The 12,832-nt window shown below is 39.4% G+C and overlaps 3 protein-coding genes across 8 annotated transcripts in view; 2 read left to right on the top strand and 1 right to left on the bottom strand.

The window, feature by feature from the left end:
• On the top strand, window positions 197-1,180 carry LOC104753234. The gene has a single exon (XM_010475516.1). It carries the CDS (start codon window positions 197-199, stop codon window positions 1,178-1,180), a length of 984 nt encoding a protein of 327 aa, XP_010473818.1.
• Window positions 6,351-11,392, top strand: LOC104749279 (subtilisin-like protease SBT2.5). Of its 6 annotated transcripts, none has more exons than XM_019237473.1 (5): window positions 6,351-6,613; window positions 7,004-7,203; window positions 7,285-7,429; window positions 7,504-7,640; window positions 9,578-10,012. In XM_019237473.1, the coding sequence occupies exons 2-5, from the start codon at window positions 7,037-7,039 to the stop codon at window positions 9,639-9,641; spliced, it is 513 nt and encodes a 170-aa protein (XP_019093018.1). In that variant the 5' UTR covers window positions 6,351-6,613; window positions 7,004-7,036; the 3' UTR covers window positions 9,642-10,012. The 6 variants fall into 6 exon arrangements, with proteins under 6 accessions (XP_019093018.1, XP_019093019.1, XP_019093020.1 ...); XM_019237474.1 differs by having other exon boundaries at window positions 6,355-6,613; window positions 7,519-7,640; XM_019237475.1 differs by having other exon boundaries at window positions 6,355-6,613; window positions 7,504-7,621.
• The window catches only part of LOC104749278 (3-hydroxyisobutyryl-CoA hydrolase-like protein 1, mitochondrial), a 3,099-nt gene continuing 2,182 nt past the window's right edge, over window positions 11,916-12,832 (bottom strand). The window contains exons 10-14 of the mRNA XM_010470870.2: window positions 12,800-12,832; window positions 12,624-12,722; window positions 12,433-12,534; window positions 12,298-12,339; window positions 11,916-12,203 (exon numbers count right to left, since the gene is read on the bottom strand). The exon at window positions 12,800-12,832 is cut by the window's right edge and continues 1 nt beyond it. Coding sequence (XP_010469172.1) covers window positions 12,087-12,203; window positions 12,298-12,339; window positions 12,433-12,534; window positions 12,624-12,722; window positions 12,800-12,832 — 393 coding nt within the window. The 3' untranslated portion in view covers window positions 11,916-12,086. The remainder of the gene's footprint in view (window positions 12,204-12,297; window positions 12,340-12,432; window positions 12,535-12,623; window positions 12,723-12,799) is intronic.

Raw genomic sequence — 12,832 nt, 5'->3', positions numbered from 1 at the left:
ATTCTGAAATCTTTGGGCGCGAGAGTCCTGTAACACTCCAGAGCTTCCTTGTCATCCCCATGAACGTGGCCTTCACGATAGCAATCTCATTGTAGTCTCCACCAAGGAAAGAATAAACCAAGTCGAAAACTTGAGCATCCAACGAGGAGACACGTTTCAGCTTTAGTACATCGAAGATTCTCTTGGTATCAGAGCCATGGACGGAACCATGGAACATTATTTTTCCCTTTCTCTTCACATTTCAAACTGTGTTACTATAAAACTCACTGAACAAAATTATATCATTTTGAAGTCTCAGTTTGAATCATTTCTGCGCACTCAAGCCCTTCTTGGCTTTGTCAATGGAGCTGTCAAACCACCTGCTGAGAAGATTCCTATTCGCAACAACAATACTGGCAGAACCGAAGACATACTCAACCCAGATTTTGAAAGCTGGTCCAGATCTGATCAAGTAGTTAAGGCATGGCTGCTTGGCTCCATGACAGAGAACGTTCTGCGACTGGTGGTCGGCTCTGCAACTGCTCAAGAGGTATGGGAAACCTTAATCTCTCACTTTAACCGGACATCATCCTCTAGGCTATTTGAGTTACAAAGACGTCTGCAAAATGCTGATAAACTAGATAAAAGCGTGTCAGACTACCTTAGAGGAATCAAGGATATTTGTGATCAACTAGCTTCTATAGGAGACCCGGTTAGTGAAAAGATGAAGATATTTGCAGCTTTAAGAGGCTTAGGTCGTGAGTATGAGCCGATTATCACTGTTATTAAGGACTCAATGGATCGATTGCCTGCACCTACCTACGACAATGTGATATCTCGTCTTACCGGATATGATGATAGACTCCAAGGTTACTCTGTCTCCGCTGATGTCTCACCACACTTGGCTTTCAACACTATGAGATCGTCTAACTACTCAAACAGAGGACGTGGAAACAGAGGTAGAGGACGAGGTAGTTACTCCACCAGAGGTCGTGGCTTTCACCAACAATTTTCATCCTCCACAAGCTCACCTCGACCTGTCAGCACAAATGAGAATCCGGTTTGTCAAATCTGTGGGAAAAGAGGACACAATGCTTTTGAGTGTTGGTATAGGTTCGACGAAGAATATCAACAACCTGCAATCAATGCAGCAGCTTTCTCTGCTCTCCACATTACTGATGTTACGGAGGACAACAGTTGATATCCAGATTCTGCTGCAACGGCTCACATCACCAGCTCCGCTCAACGTCTTCAACAAACTCAGCCATATCATGGGACTGACATGGTAATGGCAAGTGATGGAAATTTCCTTCCAATCACCCATGTTGGTTCCGCCAATCTTCCCACAACGTCATGTAACATTCCTCTCAAAGACGTGCTGGTTTGTCCTGAAATAGCAAAGAATCTACTGTTTGTTTCAAAGTTAACTAAAGATTATCCATGTGCTGTCACCTTTGATGATCTTGATGTTATTATTAAGGACAAAGCAACGCACAAAATCCTGACAAAGGGAAGGGAAAATAACGGTCTTTATAAGTTGGATGATCTGAAGTACCAGATGCTATACTCTACAAGACAGATCAAGACAAGTGATGAGGTGTGGCATCAAAGACTAGGACATCCAAATCAACAAGTGCTTCAATTTCTCTCTACAAATAAGGCAATTCAAGTAAATAAAAGCACCAACAATGTGTGTGAATCATGTCAGCTTGGGAAGAGTTCAATATTGCCATTTAGTTCTTCTACTTTTCTTGCTTCAAGACCCCTAGAAAGAGTGCAATGTGATCTATGGGGTCCTTCTCCTGTTTCTTCTGTTCAAGGATTCAGATTTTATGCAGTTTTTATTGACAATTTTTCCAGATATTGTTGGCTTTATCCTTTAAAGAAGAAGTCTGATTTCTGTTCTACTTTCATCAAGTACCAGCTCCTTGTTGAAAATTTGCTGCAAACAAAAATTGGAACATTTCAATCAGATGGGGGAGGCGAATTTATAAGTAACAGATTTCTTCCTCATCTGCAAAATGCTGGTATTCAACATTTCATGTCATGCCCTCACACACCGCAACAGAACGGGATATCAGAGAGGAAGCATCGACAGCTAACAGAAATGACACTCACCTTAATGTTTCAAAGTGCTACTCCACAAAGTTTTTGGGTGGAAGCTTTCTTCACATCAAATTTCCTCTGTAATCTGTTACCCACAAGTGCTCTCAAAGATCACAAAAGTCCTCATGAAGCTCTCTTTGGTAAAACTCTCGAATACTCTGCTCTAAGAACCTTCAGATGTGCTTGCTTTCCCACTCTAAGAGCATATACTCAAAACAAGTTTGATCCAAGATCCCTTAAGTGTGTTTTTCTAGGCTATACAGAGAAATACAAAGGATACAAATGCTTATATCCTCCAACTGGGAGAGTTTATCTCAGTCGTCATGTTATCTTTGATGAAACATGTTTTCCCTTCGCCAGCACATACATTTATCTTCAACGGTCATCACCTACACCCTTGTATGGTGCATGGCTCAGAAAATTTTCAGATATCTCTGAAACGTGTAAACATTCCGAGACTGTTACTCTACTACCAGCCTCTGCAATTCCACTCACTACAGCGGCTGCTACTACTGATGCTATCAGTCCTACTCCATCAACTACAGTGCCTGAATTGCCACTTGAGGTTGCTGATGGGAGTACTGAGTGTATAACAAGCATTGACCTTGTTCCTATTGGCAACAACTCCCAATCATCGACCTCAAATGTGCAGACTTCAGACACCAACAACGATCTCAGTGACAATGTCGATCTCCATGCTCCTGCAGAAGCTCCAACTCATCCCATGACCACACGATCAAAGTCAGGCATCTCAAAACCGAATCCTCGATATGCACTTCTCACTCACAAGGTATCATATCTTAAACCTGAAACAGTAACAGCTGCTTTAAAAGATCCAAACTGGACAGCAGCAATGAATGAAGAAATGGATAACTGTAAAGAAGCAAACACCTTCTCTCTGACTCCTCCAACACCCGATATGCATGTCTTAGGGTCCAAATGGGTCTTCAGAGTCAAGCTCAATGCAGATGGTTCACTAGATAAGTTCAAAGCCAGACTAGTTGCTCAAGGATTCAAGCAAGAAGAGGGCATTGATTATCTAGAGACATATAGTCCAATGGTTAGAACAGCAACAGTTAGAGCTGTTCTTCACTTTGCAGCCATCATGAACTGGGAAATTAAGCAAATGGATGTAAACAATGCATTCCTCCATGGAGATCTTACCGAAACAGTATATATGAAACAGCCAGCTGGATTTATCAACAAGGATTTTCCTGATCATGTGTGTCTCTTACATAAATCCCTCTACGGCCTCAAACAGTCCCCAAGGGCTTGGTTCGACAAGTTTAGTAACTTTTTACTAGACTTTGGCTTCACTTGCAGTCTAAGGGACCCCTCCTTGTTTGTCTGTTTCAAAGGTAAAAAAATCATTATGTGCTGCTTTATGTTGATGATATTGCAATTACAGGAAATTCATCAGCATTACTCTCAAACCTGCTTGATGAGCTAAGCAAGCAGTTCAGAATGAAGGATCTTGGAAAACTCCATTATTCCCTTGGCATTCAAATTCAGTATCATGAGAACGGTCTGTTTTTATCTCAACAAAAATATGCTGAAGACCTCCTTGCGGCAGCAGCTATGTCATTTTGTTCCCCTGTTGCCACTCCTCTTCCTCAGCAACTCAAGAAAACACCACAGCAACATGTTGAATTCTCAGATCCTAGATACTTTAGAAGCTTGGCAGGTCGTCTGCAGTATCTCACATTAACAAGACCTGATCTGCAATTTGCTGTTAACTATGTTTGTCAAAAGATGCATGCTCCATCTGTCTCAGACTTCAATCTTCTCAAGCGAATTATCAGGTATATCAGAGGCACTACAACCATGGGGATTTCGTTTGACAGATATACAAATTCCAAGCTGCACGTATACAGCGATAGTGATTACGCCGGTTGTAAATCCACTAGTCGCTCCACTGGTGGCTTTTGTACTTTTCTTGGAAGCAATATGATATCCTGGTCTTCGAAGAAACAAGACACAGTCTCCAAGAGCTCCACTGAAGCTGAGTACAGAGCCATGTCTGAAGCAGCCTCTGAGACTACTTGGCTGGTAAACTTACTCCAAGATCTAGGTGTTTCTCTTCCCTCAACACCAGAGCTTTACTGTGACAATCTTTCAGCAGTATACCTCACAGCAAATCCAGCCTTTCACGCTCGCACAAAACACTTCGCCACGCACTACCACTATGTTCGTGAGCAAGTAGCTTTTGGTAAGTTGATTGTTAATCACATCCCTGCTGATCTACAGCTTGCAGACATATTCACTAAGTCTCTTCCTCAATGGCCATTTGAAATCCTCATAACCAAACTTGGCGTTGGTGTTCCACCCACTCCAAGTTTGCGGGGGAGTGTCAAGAGCAAAGCTCAAAACGACACAACTCTGCAAAAAGGCCTGCTAGGTCCAAGGCCCAACACAACCCTGAAGCCCACAATGATTCAACGGCTACCTGCAGATCAAGACAAAAAGAAAGGATTTGCAGAGAGTACTAGTACGGCAGTAACGACACAGAATCATATGATGACAATGAAGCCACGTAACATCATTGTGCCGGAGCAGCAATCATTGGAAGACTCTAGACTCTAGGTTAAAACTCTTGCAACCAATGTAAAAGCAAAGCATAGAGTGTAATGTCGATTTCAAGGGAATGAATAACAAAGAAACAATCTTTCATATATTCTCTCTTCTTATTTCTTTCAGTGAAGTCCATGTATTTCAAGTGGCCGCGAATCAGATGGTTAATCACAGAGGAACCCACATCGTCTTCTTTTTATCATCAATCTCCTGACGAAATGCAGAGCGCATCAACCAACCCTTTCACCAAGAGCTGGTGTGTCTCCTCGGTTGGACGAAGGAAAGGAGCGTTTTCCAATATGTGACCCGTACAGTGCAAATGCGTCGTCGAGACGATGTTGATCACAAAGGGCACCGATGATGTGGTTGCAGCAAGAGATGTTGGGTTTGAGGTTGTAGTCGTTGAAGAAGTAATGTAAGTGATGTAATGCATCGTTGTAGCGCTTGGCTTTGCGCATTGCACCGATTATGGCCTCGCAGATCTCGACGGTGACGTTTTGGCGGCTTTTGGTGAAGATGGCGTAACTTGAGAGCTCCGCCGCGTAGTCGAGGTTTAACATCTTGATCATTAGCTTGACTCTGGTGTTTAGATGGGTGGTGCAGCATTCCCATTTCGTAGGCGCCACCAGGTGTGGTGACGACAGATCTCTCGGGAGAGGGAAAGGGACGTCGGCGGCTGAGATAGGAGTGGGATGTGGGAGAGAGGAGACTTGGCGGTGATGCTGGTAGATCGGAGAGGAGAAATAGAGGGTGGATCGGATGCGGTTACACTCCTTTATTTTTATAGTACTATAGTTTAGCTTTTCCTCAATAGACCAGTAGTCCCTATTAACGTATCTGGTGAATTCTTTTGCTTATGGATGCAGTATTTCAAAATGAAACCAGAAAATTATGCTGTCAGTTGAAGAATCAGTTGATGAAGCAGGAGCTCTGTGATTATGATCAGAACATATGCATGAGTGACATCACTAACAACAGTTTCCAACATCCTTGCGTCACAAAAACAGAACATTACTCAGGGTACAAGAATCCTTTGGGATGAATGAGTTGATGCAGAAGGAGTTTTATGGCTATGATCAGAACATGTGTAGTATGGGTAACATCAATAGCAGCAGCTTTCAACATCCTTGCCTTTCAAACACAGAAGCAGTACAAGATTGCGTATGCTTTTTCTCAACTGTGGCTAGCTTAAAAATTTATTCTCAAGATTGTTTCTGCAGTTGGTATTATGGTATTAAACATTTCCTCTTTTTATGTATTTTACTTGTCATTTGTTATGTTTTAATGTTTCCTATGTTTTAAATGAAATGCAATAATTTTATAAACATATATCTCAAATGCAATAATTTCATATTCTAATTTAAATTTTTTATTTAAAAAAAAATAATAATTAAGAGACTCAAAATAAGAACTTACCATTAGGGGGAAAACTTTTAATTAACAAACCCAAAGTTCTTAATCATCTCAAACTACAAAATAAATGAATAAACAATTTAAGAGCCTCTAAAATATATTCCCCCATTGGGGTTGCCCTTAGGTCATCCCCAATGGGGGTTTTTAGAGGAGTTTTAGCTGATGTGGAGCAAAAAAATTAATCAGTTAAAACAAAATGAAATAAGAGGCTCTCTTATTTAGTAGACTCTGTTATGGTTTAAGAGACCATACGTGTCACTTATTGGTTGGGTGAACAAATAATAGAAGTAGATAATTTTTTTTTCGGCTCTTCTTTTTTTTGCGTAGACATCTCTCTGTCTAGCTTTCTCTCTCGATCGAAAAGCACTATGGAAGGAGATTGACTGAAAGCTATGCAATCAAAGGAGATTGGGTCGGCTGGGGTCCTGCTTGTGATATCGGAGGATGGGCAATCGGAGGATAGACGAATCGACTCCGAGATTAAATCGTTTGAGATTTGATTTTGGGGTCGATTGATTTTGTTGAGATTGAAGGGAATCGGAGGGTAAGTTTTCAGTTTAATAGTATCTATTATGATTAGTTAAACAAATTAGGGTTGATTAGGGTTTTTTGGATTTGTGTTCGGAAATTAGGGTTCTTTGATGGTTGTTCAAAATTTTAGGTTTGGTTTGGTTTTCTCGCATTTGACAAATTCAAGTTAAAACAGTGAGAAAGATGAATCTCTTCCTTGCTTTTTTCTTGTGTGCTTGTTTGGTGGCCTTGGAGATGATTGATTCTTGTGCCTCTCTATACAGTAGTTTTGACTATGTGTTGTCTGCATTTTTTGTTTAACGTTTTTGATTGATTATGTGGTTTGGCTGAAGTGATAGTATTCCCTTGATAGTGGTTTTGGTTTCAGGATGCTAATGGCATTCATTTGATTTTGATGCTGCAGTTTAAAGTTGGAGCTTCATTTGTGCAAACCAAAATGAATCTCGGGTTGAGAATCTTTGTTGTTTCTGCGCTTCTTGTTACTGTGGCAGCAGAGGTTTACATTGTGACTATGGATGGAGATCCAATTATAAGTTACAAAGGTGGAGAAAATGGTTTTGAAGCAACTGCTGTCAAATCTGATGAGAGGATTGATACATCAAGGTACTTATTAGATAGTTTCTCTTCTTATATTGTATTAGTACTTTGTATACATTGCTTGCTAGATTAATAATCTGTGTTTAGTGAATTGGTGACAATGTATGCTCGTCACTTAGAGAGGAAGCACGATATGATTCTTGGGATGCTCTTTGAGGAAGGATCATACAAAAAGCTTTACAGCTACAAACACCTTATAAATGGATTTGCAGCTCATGTTTCTCCAGAGCAGGTGAAAAAATCGATTTGAGATCATTGCTATATATATATATATTCTTGAATTCATGTTCCCTTACACTGCTTTAGTGTGTGTGTGTTCAGGTGATGGGGAAACTTGGATCAGGTTCACAAATAAGACCGAGTGGGATGGCTCAACACCAACAGAGACCAACTCAATCGTCTCTAAGGCCAGCTTCCTCTCCAAGTACCCAGTCTTTACCCAAGTTTGTTTTATTTTTTTTACGCTTCTTGCTATTGTGCCTTGACAATTAGGAAGTTCAGCTTTGTGTCTCATTGCTAACAGAAAAATTTGCCTTAGATGAGGTGAGAATGATTATTCACCTCATTAGCTTAAATTTTTTGAAGTATTAACAATCTGTTTTGGTCACTTTCTTTAGTTTGTTAATTACTCAAGTGTTTTGTTGTTTGGATAGAGCTTTAGGTGAATGTTACTTGTTCATGGAGATACATCAGAGCTTTAAATATGCAGTAACTTTGAGCCACCTAACCTTGCATATCTTTGTTTTGGAGTTAATAACTGATGAACTTTGGGTCATTGACATTTATCTAGGTTGAAGTCTCTTTAGTTTACGAGTTATCAAACAAGTTTTGGGTTATTAATTTATTTGGTGTTAGGAACGGTTACAAGTCGAGTCATTCATTGATGATTGCTTTTTGTTTGTTGGTTATTAAATACGGTAAGTAATAGATTAGGGAGATACACGTCGAGTCATTCTTCACTATCAAAATTTATTGTTTGATGGTGTAGGGTTTGTTGGTTGTTTTAATGTTATGAATGTGTGGTTGTTGTAGTTTAGGTAAGAACTTAAATTTGAAAACCTAAACCCACTTGTTTTGAAAGTAAACTAATGGTGAGCTTTGTATAAATAAAAGGTTCACTTGATAGAAAAACACTAAACACACAACATCAAGCCTTTATCACAAATCACACACAATTAGCCCATTCCTTCTCCTTCTAACACACACACGAATAAGTAGGCTATGGATTCAGACACCTCCATGAACCCCTCTCCTGGCTTCTTCGACCTTCTACAAAGTCAACATGAAACCTACATGCTTGTTGACTCTCCTTATGAGAGTCAATGTTCTGATCAACCACCTGCAGCTACACCCCCTGCTGGTAACCATAGAGCAAGGCATACATGGTTACCAGTAGATGATTTGATGCTTGTTAGCGGTTGGCTGAACACGAGCAAGGATCCTATAACCTCAAACGAGCAAAGAAGTGGAGCTTTCTGGGGAAGGATAGCTGATTATGTTGCAGATTGTCCGAATGTTGTAGGCCGACCAAAGAGGGATTCCAGTCATTGTAAGCAGCGGTGGGGTAAGGTCAACGACACAATGTGCAAATTCGTTGGTTGCTATGATGCTGCGACAAGGGAGAAAACAAGTGGGCAGAATGAAGATGACGTGATGAAGCTAGCAAACCAGATATACTTTAATGATCATAAGAAGAAATTCACCTTCGAGCATGCTTGGCGAGAGCTAAGATATGATCAGAAGTGGTGTGCGTCCACATCTGCTAAAGATACAAGAGTGAAAAGGACACGGGTGGATGCTACAACAGATCCTTCAAGTTCGCAACCGGTGGATGTCGAGGATGATCCAATGATGACTCGTCCTCCTGGTGTTAAGGCGGCAAAGAGAAAGGCCAAGAAGAATAACAACACTCAAGCGGATGTGGAGGTTGATCCGAAAGCTTGGTTGGAGTTTCAGATGCAAGAGGTTGCGAGGATGTATGAGATGAAGGAAAAGGATTTTGCTAACAAAGAGATAGAGTTTGCTATGAAAGAGAAGCATAGTAAGCATGTGATGCTTGAAAATCTCATTGCTAACAAAGATTCATTTAGTGAATCAGAAAAAAAATTAAAAGACAAACTTATTGATGACATGTTGTCATCAATTTGATGATATTTAGTGTTTAAAGAGTTGTTGAACACCAAACTCACTTCCTTTTAATCGGTTTATTTTATGCTTCCTTGTAATCGGCCTTATGTTATTTTGTTTGTCTTGAATAGGTTCCTTATTAATGTACTTATCTTGGTGTTGTTATGTTATCTTGGTGTTGTTATGTAATCTTGGTGTTGTTATGTTATATTGGTGTATTTATGTTATCTTGGTGTTGTATTTATGGTTTCAGGATAAAGGCCAACTATGGTGCTTGTGAGCAAACAACAATAATGACAAAGAGACACCACTTGTGAGCTTCAAGGTCAAGGACAAAGAGACACCACCCGTGAGCTTCAAGGACAAAGAGACACCTCCATTAGCTTCAAAAGAGTCAGTTTCCCATGAGCAAACAGCAAAGAGCAACAATGACAAAGAGACATAGACTTTGTGAATTGTTTCATTGTTTTTTTTCTCATGACATAGACTTTGTGAATTAGCTACAAACACCACCCGTGAGCTTCATTGTTTTTTTCTCTTGTAAACAGCAATAATGCAACACACCAATTCACAAAGTCTATAAAAGGAGTGTTTACGAGTTATCAAAAACTCACCAATTCACAAAGTCTCCAAACACTCATATACTCTCCAAACACTCATATACTCTCTATCTTATCAAACTTTATCTTCTCTTTCACTTACATTCTAAAAATGGCATCTTCTTCTCACAATAATTTTGATGACACCATTGATGATTGCTTAAATCAAGTTTGTGATCAAATTTCCAATCAAGTTTGGCAATCTCTCCTTACTCCACCTATTCAACATCAACAACCACCCAAACCAAAGAAAACAAGAACTTTCATTGAAAGAAACCGTGAAGTCGGACACGCCCACTTGTGGAACAATTACTTTAGTGAAAATGCGATCTACTCTCCTCGTATTTCCCGGCGCCGTTTTAGAATGAACAAGCCCTTGTTCATCCGAATCGTTGAGCGACTCGGGAATGAAGAACAATTCTTTTAGCAACGTAGAGATGCTACAGGAAGGCTTGGGCTTTCAGCGCTACAAAAGTGTACTGCAACAATTCGTATGATGGCATATGGTTCGGTTGCTGATGCGTTTGACGAATATCTCCGAATTGCTGAAACCACGGCGTACTCATGCTTGGATCATTTTGTTAAAGCAATCATAAATTGTTTCGGAGATGAGTACTTACGAAGACCGATACCAGAAGATCTTCAACGACTACTCGATATCGGAGAGCTACACGGATTTTCCGGGATGATAGGAAGCATCGATTGTATGCATTGGGAGTGGAAGAATTGTCCAACCGCATGTAAAGGTCAATATACATGTGGTTCTGGCAAGCCAACCATCGTTTTAGAGGCTGTAGCTTCACAAGATCTCTGGATCTGGCATGCTTTTTTCGGACCTCCAGGTGCATTAAACGATATATATATTCTTGACCGCTCTCCCGTGTTTGATGATATTTTAAACGATCGAGCTCCGAAAGTTAAATACAGTGTCAATGGACACCAATACAAGTTGGCTTACTATCTCACGGATGGTATTTATCCAAAATGGTCTACTTTTATCCAATCTATTCCACTGCCACAAACTCCAAAAGACTCCTTGTTTGCTTCGCATCAAGAAGTTGTACGTAAAGATGTCGAGCGTGCTTTTGGAGTTTTGCAGGCTCGATTTGCCATAGTCAAAAACCCGGCTCTTCTTTGGGATAAGGTAAAAATTGGAAATATAATGAGAGCATGTATCATACTGCACAATATGATAGTAGAAGATGAACGAGATGGGTACACTCAGCACATACAGTCCAACCGCACTTCAGAAGTGGACTCGGACTTACCAACAACGAGGCCTTCATGTGTCTCCTCTATGATGAACATTCGTTTGAAAGTTCGTGATCGAGAAAAACATAAACAATTGCAAGATGATTTGGTTGAGAATATTTAGGTAAAATTTGGAGGATACTATTAATCATTTTCACTTTTTATGATTTGTACTTCTATTTTATGATGTTTTAATGTTTTCTATGTTTAATATGTTATGCAATGCAATAATTTTATAAGCATCAATCTTAATATGCAATAATTTCATATTTTATTTTAATTTATTTATTTTCAAAAAAAAAAATCAAATTAAGAGACTCAATATTATAACCCACCATTGAAGGGGTACATTTTAATTACAATACCCAAAATTCTTATTTAACCAAAAAACAAATTATATTAATTAAAAAATTTAACAACCCCAAAACTATATCCCCATTGTGGATGCCTTAGGGTTCCGAGAAGAGTACAGAACTAAAAACTCTGTTTCTTTCTAAAAAAAAAAAAAACTCTATTTGTTTTCAAGTAAAAGAAGCTATTTAGCACCACTAATCAAGTCTACATGCAAATTGAATTAGGTCTAAGTCTAACACAATACAATTGATTAGTGCATTATTGGCTCATTCAAAGTGGCTCTCATATAGCTATCCCAAACTTATATATAAAAATTCCAAGCACCGATCACTTCATCTTTAACGAGACCTTATTCATTACCCACTACGATTTTATAGAAAACGAAACTAGTAAATTCATTTTATTAATAATTACTTTATTAAAAAATTTAAGTAATATTTTTGTTAAATACAAAAATCCTGCAACACATTCTGCTTCTGGAAGAATGAAATCAGTCTCCCAACGAACAAGGTCTTTTCGTTAACCAAGGGGAGTGATGATGTAAGATAATTTTTGAATCTAAATGCTTTCTCTGAGTTTGATAGGAAGGTCAAGATCAGGTTCCGTCGCAGTCAAGGCAGAGAAGTAATCATCCACCATGTCCTCTGATACGTTCTCCAAGCTTGGTGGATCCCACTGCATACCCACCATTTCTTATCATAACATGTACACAGTGATGCGTTACTGAAATCAGTGAAATAGTATGGTTTATTAACATAACATAAAATACCTTCGGGGCTTCGTCCTTGTCTATTAATCGAGCTCGTATTCCCTTGTCACACCATTGAAACAAAAACTCATTAGCGACTACTCCTTACTCTGTTTGCAATGTCTTAAGACTTTTTTATACCGGAAATTCACATACCTCGCAAAAATTGCCAGACATTGGCCCGATTGTTCCTTGTAGCGACATTCTATACTCTCGGATTAAGCATTGGTCAAGTGTTTGAAATCTTCCTTCCCGGATCTATTAGATTCGTTTAAAGAAGCTATGAGAAAAGGAAATTTGAATTCTTTGAAGATGGGTTTTACAAGCAAATTTGATTGTGAACTTACAGATCTCAAGGCCACCTTCAAAGATAACGGTGATGTTTCTTTAAGTCTACGAAGAGTCGTACTGCACCATGTGTCTTTTCTTCTACTAGCCTCGATTTCCTGGCGACCCAAAACACCGTTACTTGTAGTGACTCGTGATGGTCATACTCGCAGAATCATTTGTTGCAGAGACTTACCAAAGAATCAATAATTTCTTCTACTGTGTCATG

The sequence above is a fragment of the Camelina sativa genome, chromosome 16 (genome assembly GCF_000633955.1).
Source record: "Camelina sativa cultivar DH55 chromosome 16, Cs, whole genome shotgun sequence".
Lineage (NCBI taxonomy): Eukaryota > Viridiplantae > Streptophyta > Magnoliopsida > Brassicales > Brassicaceae > Camelina > Camelina sativa.
Note: the sequence above shows the minus strand (reverse complement) of the source record. Positions and strands in the feature narration are given on the sequence as shown.